This window comes from Chamaea fasciata, unplaced genomic scaffold, assembly GCF_029207755.1.
Source record: "Chamaea fasciata isolate MVZ Bird 193981 ecotype frontalis unplaced genomic scaffold, bChaFas1.0.hap1 SCAF_2, whole genome shotgun sequence".
NCBI classification, from domain to species: domain Eukaryota; kingdom Metazoa; phylum Chordata; class Aves; order Passeriformes; family Sylviidae; genus Chamaea; species Chamaea fasciata.
In genome coordinates, this window is record NW_027094087.1 from 100,917,765 (window position 1) to 100,935,320 (window position 17,556).

The 17,556-nt window shown below is 40.1% G+C and overlaps 1 protein-coding gene across 2 annotated transcripts in view; it reads left to right on the top strand.

Annotated features, from left to right (window-relative positions):
* PPEF1 (protein phosphatase with EF-hand domain 1) overlaps positions 1-17,556 on the top strand; it is a 38,395-nt gene that overhangs the window by 5,535 nt on the left and 15,304 nt on the right. The window contains exons 2-8 of one of the 2 annotated variants that reach the window (XM_066176900.1): positions 1,634-1,717; positions 3,451-3,640; positions 6,706-6,833; positions 7,636-7,687; positions 13,330-13,502; positions 15,218-15,332; positions 17,172-17,218. In XM_066176900.1, coding sequence (XP_066032997.1) covers positions 3,577-3,640; positions 6,706-6,833; positions 7,636-7,687; positions 13,330-13,502; positions 15,218-15,332; positions 17,172-17,218 — 579 coding nt within the window. In that variant the 5' untranslated portion in view covers positions 1,634-1,717; positions 3,451-3,576. The remainder of the gene's footprint in view (positions 1-1,633; positions 1,718-3,450; positions 3,641-6,705; positions 6,834-7,635; positions 7,688-13,329; positions 13,503-15,217; positions 15,333-17,171; positions 17,219-17,556) is intronic. The other variant, XM_066176901.1, reaches the window with a different exon arrangement.

Genomic DNA, 17,556 nt, shown 5'->3' on the forward strand with positions numbered 1-17,556 from the left:
CCCTCAGCAATGCACAGAAGCAAATCCCTCACAAAAGCATGTTATGGCATTTCTACATTCTCTGCAGTCCTAGTTTCCAAAGGTAAACAATTCTAAAGGAAATCTGTGAGTCACAGTAAAATAAAAAAAAATTATAGCAAGATGGCATCAATAGAAAGCCTCTGTCTTTAGAAGCATTCATCCATCCATCTGATCTTTATAAAGAAAACTGTCTCTATCTCATCACCTCTCCATGTACATGTGCCTCCTAAGACATGTTATGGAAGGAGATCATAGCTACCTGTTCACAAATATGGTTGAGAGAAGGGGTGAGTAGCGAAAGGAGACACATTGCTCATCAACAGCAAAGGAGAGAGCTGTTGAAACAACTTCTAGGGGAAGTAGCATGATTATGGAAACCCCATCCCAACAAAAATAAAAGGAGGAGCCTTTCTTATTAAAGGTAGGAAACAAATGTAAAGACAGAGGAGTAAGAACTTAAATCCTAGTGGGTCTTATTCGTATGGCTCCCATATCCTCAGGTTTAACTTAGTTTACGCTTGTCTGCCAGTAGCACAGCTCAAATAATTTTAAAAGATAAGGTGTGCTTTAAAGGATGGCTCTCTGCCCAAAGACCCCGTTGTCTGATTTCATTAAAAATCAGCCATAAATCTTTACAAGATTCCCATTTTTCTTGAGGCTGAGGCAGCCTGGTCTTTATGTGACTAACCAACTGGAGACATGATTGATTTGGGGCAGCAACTATTACATCCGGACCAAACGATGCTGAGCCATATTCTCAGCAAATCAGGCTCTTAACAGTTCGGGTTCTCAGCCCTAAATTTCGGAGCACTTGCTGTGTGTAACCTTCAGTGACTCCTGTCCAGGAAAGCGCAGTATGTGCCACTCTGACTTAGCTTTGTGCACGTCCATTGGCATGATTGCAAAGACATATTATTTTGCTTCAGTGGATGGGTTGTGTTTTCAGTGCCTGTCTATCACAAAACTGCCTTTTTTGCTAAACTGAGAGAAATCTAGCAATTTTTTGAAGTTATGTCTAAACGTGGGGGAGATCACTGACTTGTAGAACTTGAATGCCTGCTTTTTATTCAACATGACAGATTCTCTCTTAAAGGTGAATCAGTGGTATAATATCCAGAATATTAACACAGCATTATATTTCAAATTCTCAGCAAGCCACCTTGTGTCTCTTGCAATACCTTGGTAAAAGCCCGGCTTTTCATTTCAGCAGCCAACTTTTGGGTGGAATTTTGTAATGGCAAATGATTCTTCACCAGATACTGCTACACTGTGTAATAAGTAGGTCACAGAAAAAACTCACCTGGCCTGGAGTCTGGGCATGCAGGTTGGCAGTGAGGATGGCTCCATGGCCACTTGAGAAGTTGTCATGAAAAGGTAGTTGAATGTTTGCTCTGTCCATTTTAGAATGCACATATTTGGGACTGAAGTTGATGATTATTCCCCTGGACTTGCTCTTTGATGGCCAGATTTGGCCTTTTTCAGAGGTTTAATGATAGGATATACCTATACAAGTTTTCCTTCAAGCTCTGAATGTATGTTTGAATCTTCATTTACTGCTGTAACAATAACATTTCTGTCCCTAAGCCTCTATCTTTTAATTTCTTTTCTCAAGGAGGTTCTAGAAGTCCATGAGTTTAGAGGTATGTGGAGGAGATTGGTCATGACTGGGAGGAAAGCTGAAGTCGTGGAAAGCAGGGTATGCTCACAATTCAGCCCCCCATTTCTTGGGTCAGCCCGTTGTTTGCTGTGGTTTGGAGGGAGCCCTGAGAGGTGTGATGGTTGTGTTTGGGGCTCCCATTGCCCACTTGCTGGGCACAGGCTGACCTGCCCTTTAATCGAGAGTCGTGCTGCAGTAGAACTAGATTGTAAGATCTATCTTGCCCTTAGTGCCAGTCTTCAGATCACAATTCAAGTAATGGCTGACTTGTTTGAGATGGAGTAATGAAGGCTTGAGATTTTCTTAAGAGGGAAAGTGAGGAGCTCGTAACTAGGAGTGCAAGAATTGTTTGGAGAGAAGACAAATTTGAACTGTTAGCAATATCAATGCTGTATTTGATGCTGCCAAAACCAGTGATTGGCTAAAACTAATGTAAGAGCACTTTTTTTGGATTTCATAACTCCTTCAGAAGGAAGTAAAGCAGTCCATTGTGGGGAAAAAATCTTAAAATCTTTCTATCCTGAAATAATTACTGACTCATAAGGAGTCACCCAGCTCAAGTGTAGGATACCCTTGTTTTGTGGGACCCTGAAAAAAAGCCCCAGAACTGCAGAGTTGTGTTATATTAACATGACAGGACAGGATATAATATATAATAATAAATGTCGAAATCTGCACATACAGACCCACAACTATAAGTGTTTTCTAATTATTGAATTGGAAAATAACCTAGTTATGCATTCATGGGGTTTTTTTTCTTTTGTATCCTTCATTTATTTTGATTTCTCTAGTAAAGCCAAAGGAAAATAATAACTAAGCATTCATTTTATGCTGATGAATTTCTTCTTTGTTTTAAAACTCAAGTTAAAAGAAAAGGAATATCAATGAAACAAAACAACAGATAAAATAATTTAGATGTCAGATGTATCCCTGGAGACAGAGAGAGAGGGGTCAGCGTGATCATGTAAGAAATCTTTAGCTAAAACAAAGTTCAGTATCTAAGAGCATCAGTGAATTTCTTGTTGCTTAGAAATGGATCCATTTTGTGTCTCAGAGGAATCGTATTCATTTGAATTTGTTGATTAGGGAGTGTATTGCATTAGCAAATTATACTATTTAGTGAAGAGCTGAGCACGTGCTAGGAGAAAAACCCAAAAGAAAAACCCTTCACTTCAAAATGTGTTTTGTTCATCAACAAAATATTTTCCTTGGATTTTTTTTCAGTAGAAATGCAACAGAAAATTGGATGTTTTATTTAAATGAAATCTGATAATGAAGTGATTTGTTATGGTACTGTCCTGGTAAATTTGGTGGTGGTGATATTGAGCAATAGTGACAAATGGGGTGGTAAGGCAACTTTTCAAATCAATGTAGTGTTAGGAGGATTGAGGGTTGGGGTTTTTTAGCAGTACTCTCACATGTAATTTAAAATCTTTAAAATTCTGCAGTTCCAATTTACAAATCATAAGAATGAAGAGTAATGTTTCTCAACACTCCCTTGTCCCTAGTAGTAAGGCTTTAAATAGTTACTCTTCATATAGGAAATCACTGCTGCATGTTAACATTAAGCTAACATGTAAGAGTAGGCTGTATTAATTACTAAGTTAATTTCTCTTGAGTGTAAGTTGATAGTAATCAGATGTGGGAAAAAAACCCCTAATGTGGTCTAGTTTAGGTAGGATATGCTGTACAATAATTTGTTATGTGCTGAGGGTACTTCAGATTCTGTGTTGTCAAGCACCATTTTTTCCTCGCAATCTCATCCCTGTTAGGAGTACTAGGAAGAGCCCAGGAGCCCAAAGAAGTACAGCCCTCATCACTGAAGGAAGAACACAGGAAATGTGTGTAATGCAAACAGCTGAGAGAAACATGCTTTGTACCAGCAGCAATTAAAACGGATGGGCAGCATCATTGCAACCATGGGGTGCAGCAGCTCTGTAGCTGACAGAAGGTCAGAGAATGGTGAGTGTTGCCTTTGTCTTCAGGGCAAGTGGTTGTTCTCTCTCTAACACCAGAAGAGGATTGCAAGGTAATGTTTCCCACTGCCCTCTCCTCCCCCACCAGTCCTGTTGTCAAAATACTTGTTCAGGGAAAATTATGTTCTACTTATTTTCTTTATAAAACTGTGCATAGCTTTTAGATGAGGTCTAAAAGCTGAGGTCAGGAAGCAGCTTTAGACCACTTCGAACATTGACAGATTGGGTTGTAAAAGATTGACAGCATCTGGGACAGAAGCTAAATTTCAGAGGTGTCTGCTTGCTCTGTCAGTGGCAAAGCTTAGGGGGTAAGGTATTGAGTGGGACCTTTTATGGCTTTTCACACGATTCCTGGGCAAACCGCCCCAATTTCCCTGCTGTTGTGTGACCCCAATTATGAAACAAGTGTAATAAAGCAGAGCTATTACTATTGCTTCAAAATCAGTTTTCTGGCCTACCAAGTGCCTGGCCAGACACTTACTGAGGCTGTCAGCTGAAAGTCTCCACAGGACCTGGTTAAATGTTCAGTTAAACTAATGGATCATCACTGTCCTTTTAATCGCACCCCACCTTGGTATGAACTCTTTGCATGGGCAGGTGGGTTCCCAGACCTTTGTTCAGACCCTTTGTGTTCTCTTTCAAGATTTTTCATTAAAGCACAGTTTATTGGTCAGCAGAGTGCCATTTTACATGGTACTGTGCATAGTCTTAGGACATTATTATGCTGAACAGCCATGGTTGTAAAGGAAGGCTCTTTTTGGCTACCAAGCCAGGTCGGGAGTCACAGGAAGCTGGTGACTAAGAAGCAGGAGCACTTAGTCATGGCTACAGGAATGCCAGCTGTCTGGTTTGAGAGCTCTGTGTATGCTGCTACACAGCAGCATCAGTGCTGTATCAGAGCAGTGAAAGTAGAATGGAATCATCTGGAGTCCCAGACCTACCTGTAACTGGGAGGCAGCTCTTCCTCTTTGGGTTTGCATGCTATGCCTACATGTGCTTTGCAGGACCTTGGGGATGTGCTGCTTGGGAATATTTCTGAGTGTGTAAAAGCTTGGAGTGGGCATGAGGAGCTGTACTCTTTCTTGATCAACAACTATCAACACACATTGATGTGGGGCTTAGGATTTTGTGTGCTTGCTGGACTGTGTTTTGTCTTCTGGAGTTGCTGGGTAGTTTCCCTTCTGCTCTTCAACAGTAGTCAAGTGATGCTGAACCATCATTCTATCTGCAGCCTGAGGCTGTCCATTTCTCTAATGCATTAATAACATGAAATTAACAGATACTTGGTGTAGAGACCTTCTGGAACCGATAACAATTTCTTTTAGAGGTGCAGTTTAGCCTAGTGTGAAAATCATGTTCTGATTCAGTCCTGAGAATAACAGTGCTGTAATAAGTACAATTTTAAAAAACATAAGACAGGAAACATTCTGTTAGATTTGCAACATTAACCACAGTGATTGATATGTATCTGTCTTATGTGATAGCAATGGAGCTGTGCCATGTTAAGTGCTCAGGACCATTAAGCAACCCAGGGGGCTTTAATGAGAAGTTTAATGGCTCTGATGCTGGAAATCCGTTTCTGTGCTGGTGATTGTGCTTTGCCCCTTAGGTACTCTTCTAAACAGAAATGTTGGTGATAGCCTGGCTGTAATGTCTCAGGCTTTCAGGTCTGTAGTGGTGAGGACTTCCAGAAAGGACAGAAAATAAGAGAGATCTCAGAGTTTTTGTGGGGTCTGAAGGATGCTGTTAGTCATATAAGGATTGCATTTCCTTCAGGCAGAAGGATTTTCTAGGATGGAAGCAATATTTATAGAATGGCAGCCTTTCTGGATTTTGGTCTTGCCTAGACTTGAAAATTTTACCACTTTAACTATACTGTATACTCATTAATGGTAAATTAAGCAAACAATATATTGTTATGGCATCTGTAAGCATTTTTATGAAAATGTTTCCTTAATGTTATACTCTTTTAATAGAATCACTTTCCCATTAATATTTGTCCTTACCTGCATAACTATCAGTAAGAAAAAAATCATTCTCACTCAGGTTCTACTCATCCTAGTATAAAAATTCCTGGTATTTGCGATGAGTTGCAATAATTGACTGGTGTAAACTGTTGTCCCTGTAGGACAGAGCTTTTCTTTACTGTTCTGCTGTGCAGGACAGTGCCCACCCCAGGATCTCTTTCTGCCACCTGATGTTTCTCTGCTTAACAGATTTTATCTGAGCAGTTAAAGGAATGTGATCTCTTTGTGCTATGAATGAGGCCTACAGGCAGCAGGCTCTTTCCTCCAGGCTGCAGTCTTGATGATTTGTCCTTCAGTGAAGTTTCCGGCAGTTTTCCAGACCATAGTAGACACAACTTCCTAAAGTGCTGAGTGGAATGCATATTCAGCACATAGTCTAATATGGTCTTCTGGCATGTTCTGTTGAGTTTTTGGGGTAAGTGTTCTTTTGTTAACCAAGCTAGCTAAAACTATACCTCCTTGCCTTTTGGCTTGTCTATTTAAGCAACATGTTCTACCCTTCAATACCATTTGTTAAATTTTAATTCTAGGATTTGAGTTTTGCTGGCTTGCTGATGCAGCTCTGCAGGTAAAAACTTTCTGGTAGAAGAGGCTGTTGCAAATACTATTATGCAGTTGTTCATATCACAGTTGCAAAATCAAGTCCTTTTTACTGCAGCTTGATAAAGAAATACATTGTTGATAGGCCAAACTCTTCTTCCTTTCTTTACCTTCCCAAAACCCATATAGTGCGCATCAGCTGAACATGACTGACTTCTTACCTGGGTACTGTCTTCAAGACAATTGAATGGGGAAGGCTACTAACTACTTAGGCCTGAGCAAGTCAGCTAGCTTGGAATCTGTGTTGGAAGACAGAAACAGTGAAGACATGTATTTTTTTCAGTCTGGGTTTCATCTTATTGTTGACTGTGCACAACGGACTGAATTTATCATCTGATTGCAAAATTCTGCAAAGGCAGCATGCACATTTCCCTTGTAGATTACCCTGCACCCAAGTGTACTCCACTGCTTTCTGTTTTGACAGTCATTAGAGCTGCAATCCTGATCCAGAAGTGGTACCGCTTCACCATGGCCCGGCTGGAGATGAGGCGCCGCTATTCTCTCAGTATCTTCCAGTCAATTGAATATGCTGATGAGCAGGATCAGCTACAGGTTCGTAACCTTCCATCCTTCCTGCACAAGCAGTTATGTTATCCCCAGGAATGTGGTTGCACAAACAGAATGGGTGTGTGGTGATTACTTCTACAAAGCTGGGTCTTGATTAATAAAAGTGTTTCCCTGCCTGACACATGAACTAAGTTGTGTGTACTCATACACAGACATACAGATGAATGTAACTACACAGGCATCAGGACACCATTCTACCCATACAGCATTTCTAGGGTATAGATTTCTGTATAGCAGCTCTGTTAGCCAGGAATTGCAGGTCTTTTACAGATCACGATGGGTAATCTTAACTGTCTGTGAGGCAATATATGTGCAACAGAGATATCAGTGTTTCAGCGTGTCAGCTCAGGCTTCCTTTAGGGTCAATATAGGAAACTTGGAACTTAAAGGCCTGTTGGCCTTTGTGTTCATCCTAGCATCTGTGTCTAAAGTCAGTTCACTGCATTGTAGCAGTTGTTTCTATTGACTATGAAGTCTAGGCAAATAGTCTGGGTGGTAGGCAAGATGAATTACATCCAGAAACATCAGCAGCACTGAAACAGCCCTGGAACATTTTATGTTTTTATGAAGTGTCAGCTGTGAATTCATAGCAAAAAAGGAAAGGGAGGTATTTTTGTAGTAGGATGCAAATTGTGTCACTATTGCATGTTCATACTATGGGAATATACAGTAGTGACTTATATCCCCCTAAATGTGAAATTGCAAATAATTAAGGAAAAAAGATGTTAATGCTTGTTGGATTACCTAAACTGATCAGTGTGTTTGTTCTTTTCTTTTTCTTACTCAGCTGTCCAACTTTTTTACATTCATGCTGGATCATTGTAATCATCCTGACTCAGGTAACAATAAAAATAAAAGTAATGTGGAGATTGTGCTTGAAAAACTCGATGTGAGGAAAATTAATCTTCAATGTGATATTTGCAGCCTTTGCCACATGCTGAGGTTTGATGTCCCAAATACTGTAATATGAATTTGATCCTCTAAGTGCTGACACTGCTCACTATCTACTTAGTGAGTCAGAGCAGTCAGTAAGTCCGAACAGGTGTCTGTTGTCCTTATGAGAATATTCTGAGGTGCTCAGAGTGCCTTCTTGTATATTACTGCCCTTCCTACAGAATCCAATTTTCACAGCTTTCTGTGCATGTTTTCTTAAACTATGAGATGTGATTATTCGGAAAGATTGTGTTGGTTTAAGGCAGGTATAATCAAGGAGGTTGCTCTTTCTCCCCCACCAACTACCACCTCTGGCAGTTCTGGACCACTTTTTCATTTAATTTGTCTCAGATTTCACTGCAACATTATCAGTATGTGAATGATAAAAAAGGAAATAAATTTAAACTGCTGGAGATAAGTCTTTAGAAACCATCTCAATTAAGCTTCAGTTATTCAAGGAATAACCTTTAATTTTTGAAGTATTTTGGGATCCTTGGACATACCTTACTTTTGAGGTCAAGCTCAACAGAAGGACAGACAGAAAGTGATTCCTAAGTCCAGAAAACAAACATGACTTCCCTGAACAATTTCAGAATAGATCTAATCCCAGCAGAGTTAAAAATGAGGCTGTCCCCTTCTTATTGCATTACAAGAGAATGCCTTTTCTCTTTCATCTGCTCTAGCCATGGGTTATTCCAATTAAAATTTGCACAAGATACTTTGATAGCAAGATAAAACCACCATCAAAACCTAAAGTGGTTCAGTGTTCTAATGACAACCGGTAGAAATTGCAGTTTTTCTCTCTTAAATACTTTAGAGTGCCTAATGCTCTCTGTGCTCTGCAGAAAAATAAATTACATTTGAGCCTTGCTCCAAAGTCAAGGCAGATGATACAGTAGTCCTCCCTTTGATTTTCTCTTCCCATTACTGCCATACTCTGTGAAAAAAACCTGCTTTAGTCATTTAACTTCCTGGGAAGGAACTGGCAAACTCAAAGAAAATCAGATACTGCTCACTTCATCTACTTCTTCATGCTGATAGTGCACCTCTGTTCAGCTTTTCCACCTGAATGGGAAAGAGAACAGTAGGGCTAGGTCTGAGATTTGGCAAAATATCTTTAATCTCTATTTTTATTATACTAATAAAATGGAATTTTACAGCTGCTTGTTGTAGATATGATTTATCCACCTGTAGTAACTGTGCCTACTGACAGAAGGAATAAAGGTGAGGTGTCTCAAGTGACTTCCTAGGGCTCAGGACATTGCAGAGCTGTTCATGTGCAGGTGGAGATCCCAGCCTCAGCTGTGCACAGGTAGGGAGATGGAGGGTCCTGTGGGCTGGCCCTCATCACCACTGCACAAGTGACCTGTTTCTTCGTCTTGTAGATATTAGGATTTGCAGATGTGGTTAAGGCTGAAACACATGATAAAGTGTAATGGTTTATGGTTAAGTGTCCCTTTGTCTTCCTGGATTAAATCTTCCGTCTTTTAGGACTGACATTGTTAAGACTTGATAATTGCACCAAAGGCTTTATTTTTGTCTGGGTTTGTTCCTCTATTCTAACACCATGTGTTACAGATGTAACACCATGTTTACAAATGAAACAGAATAATTCTGGTGTATGTTTAATAAAGAGATGGCCAAGGCTGCCTATGCAAAGGAGCTGACTTAGATTTTTTTTTCAGGAATTGCATATCAAATGTGTATTGTGTGGGTTGTAGTTATTTTGTCCAGCTGCTGGCTGTGTGCATTCTTTAAAGTTGATTGCTTGCCCCTGGAAGTGACCTTTGCAGCAATCATGTTAGCCCCACTGATGTAAGTAAAATCAGTGCTGAATAGAGGGATTCTTAAAAAACTGCTCCCACTTCTGCTGAATCACCATCTTAAGATGTGAACCACAGTGAATGTAAACATAACAACCGGAGACTTCAAACTGACTTTGCTATTCTCAAGCATTTTCTAAAACCTGCAATTCTCTGGCTTTTTCTTTTTTTTTTTTCCATCAGTGTGTGCTCACTTAAATTAGAATGATAGCACATGGTTCAAAAGCTGCCTCCAAGAAGACAGTAGATAATATTCTTACCAAAGAATAGGTTGACTGTTCTCCTCAGTATGTGATAAGAAAGTTACCTGAAAATTTTGTGATCCGTGGTTTTCCTTACATTATAAACTATTCAGCCTCCACATTAATCTTGTTACTTTCCTCTTTTTAATGTTTTTTACAGATTATGTTTTTCAAAGAAAGAAAGCAGCTGCCATCTCATTAACACAGTAGTGCTTTTGATGTGATTGTTTATCTGTTACACCCTAAAGCTTTTTTCATCCTCTCATTCTCCTTAAGATGTCAGTGTAGTTTGTGATTGGGATATTACATAGCTGAGTGTCTTGTTCTGCTTCTTATTAAAAGCTACTTTGCAAGGGTTTGTGGAAAATAAGAATAAAGCCCTTTTCTACCTTACACTTTTCTCCCTCATTTCCTGAAAATATCTTCCTACCTTCTCAGCTTTCAATGGAAAGTTCTCTGGTCAGAGAAAGCTGGAAACTGCTTTTCCAGCAGAAGATGACCCATTTACTCACTCTTTTATGGGCACATTGAGGGTGAGAAGACTGCAGACACATGCTGAGAAAAGTGGTGGGACTAGGAATCTAAACCTGTTCCTCTCAAGGTCACCAGGGCACCTCCTGGAGCCTTCCTTCAAAGGGGAACAAAAAAAAAAAGTGTTGTTTTCTGCAGTTTCACTCCCCATGATGCCTCCCTTACAGCTTTAACACCCTTCCAAGATGTTTTGCACAGAGTGATTCTTGCAGTGGGGAATAAGTTATAGCTGCTTGCAGTTTGTAGGACCAGGAATGGGGTGAAGAAAGAAATGTTTGAAGCATTTTAGAAACCTTCTTCCTCTTTGTAGACTCAATGTCCATTTGGCTTTGACCTGAGGGCTGTGGATCAGTATCTGGCTTATGTAAGAGCATTTCTGAGGAGTCAGAGATGTTCTCAAGTACCCCAGTGGTCAGGCTGAAGGCACACAGATGGTGGCAGAACAGAGAAGTGATTTCAGAGCTGCAGAAGTAGCTGATTCCCAATTACCCCAATAGTGAGTGCATCCTTGGCAGTGGCAGCTTTGACTTGCCATGAAAAACTCCCATGACAAGGTGATCTAGGCAGAAGAATCAGGTCTTTGGGCTTTCTATGGCCAAATTGACTCCACTGAGCTCTGGGTGTTTGTGTTTAACATGGAATATGGCTGTTGGGTAATTGTTTGGGTTTTGTTAATAGTGAAGGCTCAACTCCCTGAACCTGGGCTAGACATCTGGTGTCAGAGTACAAAGCAGGTCATTGCCTGTGCTCCCTCTAGTGAGTGAAGAGATGCAGATGCTGGCAGAGGATGTTTCATTCTGTTTTGACACGTGTGCCTGAACCAGGCATGCCAAGACTTTTCATCCCTGTCTTTCATTATGAACTCAAAGAGCTTTGACAGCTTCGACTAGAACAGCAAAATGTGAGGGGGTGCTGCATCCTTCAGAATCAGTCCTGCATGGGGCATGTGGTGAGCTGGGGTACTTGCTGGACAGTGTGGCGATTCCCCAGGCTGCATTTGGTCATCCATTACTGACTGTTCAGAGATGGAACAGTCATGCTGTGCAGGAAGAAGCCTTAAAATCCAGCTGAATGACAGTCTGAGGAGCCATAAGCACACTTCAAGGGTAATGGCCGTGACTGCTTTTGCCAACTCATCCAGAAGTAGAAAATGGAGTGTACTTTGCAGAGATATGCCCTACAGGAGAGGATTGGGTTTCCTGACCTGAACATGTGCCAAAATGGAAGTGAGTCTGTGAGGAAGGCAAGTTCATGTTGAGAGGTAAAGTGATGGATGGATGGGCTACTGCGTGCTGGAAGGGAAGGCAGGAGTAGGAGCAGGCATGGGCAGGTGTCTGCCTGCCTTGACACGCCGAGAAGATCACAGAGTCTGAAGGAGTCAAGTCAGATGGGGACAGCTGGTTAGAACAGGCAAGAAAGGAGGCATTTGGGTGGTCTGAGGAGTTGGTTCTGCAGTTGCCCACTTCTTGGGAAGCAAGGTGCCGAGGGAGATACTGTCCAGAGGCCAGCTGCTGAGCTGGAGCAAGAATTGGTGCAAATGTTCTTGTCTGATCACTATGTGAGAATCAGCAACTTCACTCCATGGTGACACTCTGGTGTCCAGACAGACAAAGCTGTAACTGTGGTGGAAGACTGCAAATCAAACTGCACTTGGTGAAAACAGTGAACCCTGAGCACCTTGCTGTTACTTGATGCCTTAATCCATTTAAATGGCTGAGTATAACGTTGCATTAGCACTGAATGTGCTAATCAGCTCACAGCTGAAGTGCTGATAGTAAAAGGGGCTTTTTAAAATCCAGATTACTTTTTTATCTATTTATTTCATTAATACGTATTTTATCCAGTTGCAGGACAAGTTGGCCTTTATGAATCTCGTAATTTATGAGGCCATGTGCTGGTTTTGGCTACTGTTAGTTTTGAGTCACAGCTACAGGTCAGCTGTAAATCAGCAATATATAATACAGCTCCACAGCTGTAAATAATACATTTTTATTTGCAGTTGCAGGAAATCATAGTTACAGAAAACTTAACTGTAGCCCAGCAAAAAGTGTTTACAACAAACATCTCCCAAGAGCAGCTCTTCAACAGCATCTGCTAGAACACTTTCATTTAGGGCCTGGTTCTCTCTTTTAGAATAATATATGACCAAGACAATCTGCAAGGAAAAAAAACCCACTGAAATCTGCTGATCAGTCACTTACATTTCGAATATTGGATTGAAGCAATTAGCAGTGCTCCTGCTTTCTCCATGTTCCAGGAAAATTAGAAGCTATGCTCTACTTTCACCACTCTGCTTTTGTTTACTTTATTTCATCCAGTAGTTTTATGGCAGCCACCCAAGAGCTGGCATTGTTTCCTAGCTCTATCAGAAAGGAGTGAATAAATGGAATTTTGTTGGTCACTTTTAAAATAATCACTGAGGCCTGCTGGTATTTAGGCAAAAAATTTTAAGTAGAAAATAAAAGCAATAGAGTGAATCTTCAGAACCTGTGTTAAAAGTGTAATATCAAACTTTAAACAGATGGTTAAATGAACACCATGATCATTAAATGATCAGACATGACTTTTGTGTCTCCTTGTATCTGGGGGAAGGAGAAGGAAATTTGTACCAGGTGATGGTTCTCGTTACCTGTGAGAGATTGCTCCATAACTTCAGTGGAAAATGTTTTGCACCCTGACCACACTACCAGCAGCTGGCAAAGAGTTTTTGCCTGGTTTTAACTTTGGTTTGGTCTTTTTTTCCTTGTTCTGGTTGATTAGTTGATTTGTTTTAATATTGTGGAACAATCTGGGAAGACCTGGTGCTTTTCCACTTTAGGAGGCAGGAGTCAGCCACTGTAATACCGCAGCAGTTGAAGCAGTTATGTTCAACCAGTTTTGGCCATGCTGTTACAGCTCTATGGGGGGCTGGTGGAGTTTCCACACTTTTGTTTTCCTTCTATCTTGTTCCAGTTTCTCAAATTTTCACCAGCCCTAGTGCTCCTCAGGTGGTGGATGAAGACTTATGTTTAAAAGAACTTGAAAAGAAGATTGATGTTCCAGACTCCTATTATGGACCACGACTCTCCTTCCCCCTTACTGTTGAAGATGCCAATGCTCTCCTTCATGCTTTCAGGAATGAACAGGTAATTTGCAACCAGGTTTGTTTTTTGTTTTTTTTTTTTCCTTTTTTTAACTTTTTTTACATCTGTCAAGTTGTAGTTCCACAATCCAATGTAAGGTTAAACTGGTGCCCAAAGAGATATTTCACCCTTCTTTTACATCTCATTACTTTTTCCTGCTAGCCCAGTGTGATCATAAATGTGCATGGTAAGCTGCCTTGGGAAATTGATCTGGCTGTAAGCTAACACAGTAAAATCAAAAGCAGACAGTTCTCAGACAGATGAGTTCCCACATTTGATTCACTACTTTGCTGCACGACCACCAGGCCCGGCACTGGGAAGGAGGCAGGACTAATGAAATGAAATGGGAGCCCTTAGCAGCTGCAAGGCAGGGGTTCTCAGTGAGAGTGCAGGACTGGGGAAAGTGTACTGAGCTAAAACAGAAACTAATTATCATATTTTTATGGGTTCAAAGTGTTCATTGTTTTGTCCTCTGTCTTTTCTCCCCCACCTCATTCTTTTAGAGGAATTGAGGTGTAAGGGTTAATCACCTCATTGCAGGGTGCAAGACTCCACCATAACAGTGGAGTGACTATAAAGCATTGGTAATGTAGCAGAACAGCATGATGGCACAAAGCTCTGGAGCTCAGGCTGCAGCTTCCAAGGCACTGAAGAGGCTGTTCCTCATTCTCTATATTCCTGAGCAAGCCCTTTTGTTGCCCACAAGATGAGGGTGGAGCAGGGAGGCATTAAATGGCACAGCTTTGTTTGAACTTGTGCTTAACAATATGCTGTATAAAAGGGGCAAGGGTCGACGTGCTTTTTAATTTACTAAATAGGAATATTTTTCTCCAGTAATTTTCTGTGGAGGCTGATTGTAAAAGTACCAAATATAAAGCACATGATAAATGAGCCAACCCAGACTTCACCTTACTGTCCACTCTCCCTTCATTTACTATGACTGGCATTTTATTAGGGAAATGGTTATATGTAATTGGCCTTTTTGTTTGCTTAAAAACATGAATCTTGAAAAAGTCATTCTGTAGCCCATCTATCTCCTCTAGCAAAATTCCTCAAATCTCTGTTGGAATTCAAAGTTTTAAAAATCACCAACTGACAAAACTGTCGTAAAAAACATTAGGAGAGAAGACCAGAAGCTTCAATGTTGCATTGTTACAACTTCTTCACTGTGAACAGGAAGATAATCCTTACCAAGGCAGCCCTTACTGGAGTTTTCTTGTCACTGTTTTTTGCAATTTGCTGAAATGTCATTTATGGCCTTTGGGGTTGTTTTGCTATTTTTTGTTGACTTTTGTTTTGGAGGTTGTGGGATTTATTTTTTTTGTTGTTGTTGTTGTTTGTTTTTTACTCACACCTAGAACGACATCCTTTTTATTATTTTTCCCAGTTACTTTAAACAGATGGCCTTATGCAAGGATTCTGAGTGCTGTATCTTATCTCTTCTGAAAAAACAGGGAGAGTAGAAACAGTACAGTATAAATAAAGTGGGAAAATCTGTAAAACAAGTTCAGTGAGGGCTCCACGTCCATTCACTGGGAAACAAATGCAAAGCCATGAACACTCCTAATTCTCAGCACTAGGCCATACAGCCTGTACTCATGTCTGGAGCTCTGCAGTATAAATAACCTTGACAGTACATATCTGATATTAATAAAGCAGACAGACCTATTGCTAATTTAAAGAAGTCTTCCTTTTCTTCCTGCTATTTCTTCTCACAGCTGCTTCATGCCCGCTATGTACTGCAGCTGCTAAGTGAAACCAGGAGGGTTCTCAAGGAGATGCCAAATATCACCCATCTTTCAACTTCCTACTCCAAGGACATAACTGTCTGTGGTAAGGTGCTAGAGAAGATAACTGCTTTGGGCTATGGGTTGATATTCTAAGTGGCTAGAGAATGATGCTGACATTTCCAAATTTTGCCATTAGAAGAAAGTTCTCCATGCCCTTTAAATTTTATTTATTTTTATTTATTTTATCCCACAAATGCATAAAATGGAGCAAACAAAAAATAAAGTCCCTGAGTCATAGTAAGTATATTTTAAGAAATTCCCTCACCTCCTCCTTCCTGTTCTTGTTTAACATTTCTGAATGAGTCAGTATTAATTCAGCTAACACTACAGTGCAGCTTAAATACTCCTGCACTTCCACCTCTAAAATGCCACCAAGTATTTTGATCACTGGCTGTTTCTCCTCTCACTGAGAAAAAGACCTTACTCAGTAATGATTTTAATCATAATTTACTTCATAATGATTTTAATGAGGGTTTAATATGGGTTCCAAAAAAGACCTTTCATTGACAGCATGACTATCTAGAATAAACTGAAATGATAAAACCCCTCATTTCTAGGGAGACCCAAGAGGATGGATAAATCTTTATACAACCAACAAATTAGTCTCACAGAATGATCTGTCACACAATAAAGAACTAAAAGCTCTTTGCCCATCTATTTTGTTATACTTTTGTAAATTATGGATAATGGGATGCAATATCCTGACTTGACACAGAATGCAGTAGCTGCAAAACAGAACAATAACGGTGACATAACTCTTGACATCTATCAGTGTGTGCTGTGTGTAATGGTAAAGTGGTATAAGGGAAGTACTGTGAGACATGCAAAATAAATAATGTTTTTTTGAGGAGTGGTTATGGACTTACTTTGATTGCTAGGAAAGGCTTTGTTTAAATGAGGTTTTGTTTAAACAAAAATTCATTAACCAAGCCAACAAGACCCCTTTCTAAACCAAGGAAACACAGATTCATGCTTGTTCACAGCACAACATTTTCTCATTAAATAAACATTCCTCTTCATGTTTGTGTTGCATTTGCACTATGTAAGCAGCATCAAAAGGGATCCCTCTCCTGTACTGAAACTAAAAGCTTTTGTTACCAGAAGGAGCCTCTGCAGAAGACTGATAACCCATTTTAAAGCATGATCAGTCCAAAATGTTGATTTCTTTAAGGTATCACTCTCCATTTCTTAGAATTCCAAATTCATAATGCAGATTAAATATACACCTGAAATGTTTGCATCCACATATGTGATAAATATTTGTCATAGTTTGAAAGGTCCCTTAGAACAAAGTCAGCAGGCTCTTAATTAATCAAAAGTTGCACAGAAAACATACACATACAAAAGTCACTTCTCTTTTCCTAGTCATTGGTGGTAAAAGCATATTATCACAAGATGGGTTTTGAAACTATTCTGCAGCTTTGTCTCACAGACATGAGAAGGTTGGCTCTCCATGAAATGCAGCCAGGTGCACAGGGGATTTGTGCTGCACTGATGCTTTGTGTTGGGGTGAAATCCTCCTGCCTGTTCCAAACAAACCTCTCAAAAAGAGCCCAGTCAGTCATTCCTGTGGCCTTAGCATTGAGGCACACAGGTGTGGACAGTTCTTGAAACTCTCCATCACTTCCTGCTGGTAGTAATTAAAACCTGTCCCTGTTCAGTTGTGCAGTATAAAAAGGGCTACTTTGGTAAATTTAAGTCCATTAGTATGTAGAAGTCTATTATATTTCAAAATGTCTTTTAGTGGCATTTTCTAAATTTATGTACATAAGGAAAACATGGGCAAAAACTTGTTAGGTCCAACTAATTCCAGTTTTATAATTCCAGTTTTTTCCTCCTCTGTGAGAAATTTTTTTTTAAAATATGTTTTTGTTTCCTGTAGGAGATTTGCATGGAAACCTGGATGATCTTTTGCTGATATTCTATAAGGTAAGTGGGTACTCTGTGATGTAGCTTTTTCACCTTATGAATTTTTATTAAGAACAAATATTACGTGTGACAGATTTATCACCTTTAGAACTGCTCATGTGCTGTGCATAGACCACACACACAAATCCTGGAACAATCTGATGTCTTTGTCAGAGCTTTTCCTTCTTCATAGCCTCCTGCTTACTGTGAAGGAGAAAGAAGAGATGATTATTTTTCTGAATGCTGAACTGCGGCATGAGACAAAACTTAAGAGGACTCCTTACAAAGTCTCCAAAGCTCTGCCACTGTTTAAAGTTCCACACTGACTGAAGTCTGCTAAAATCAGGAGCTAGATGAGT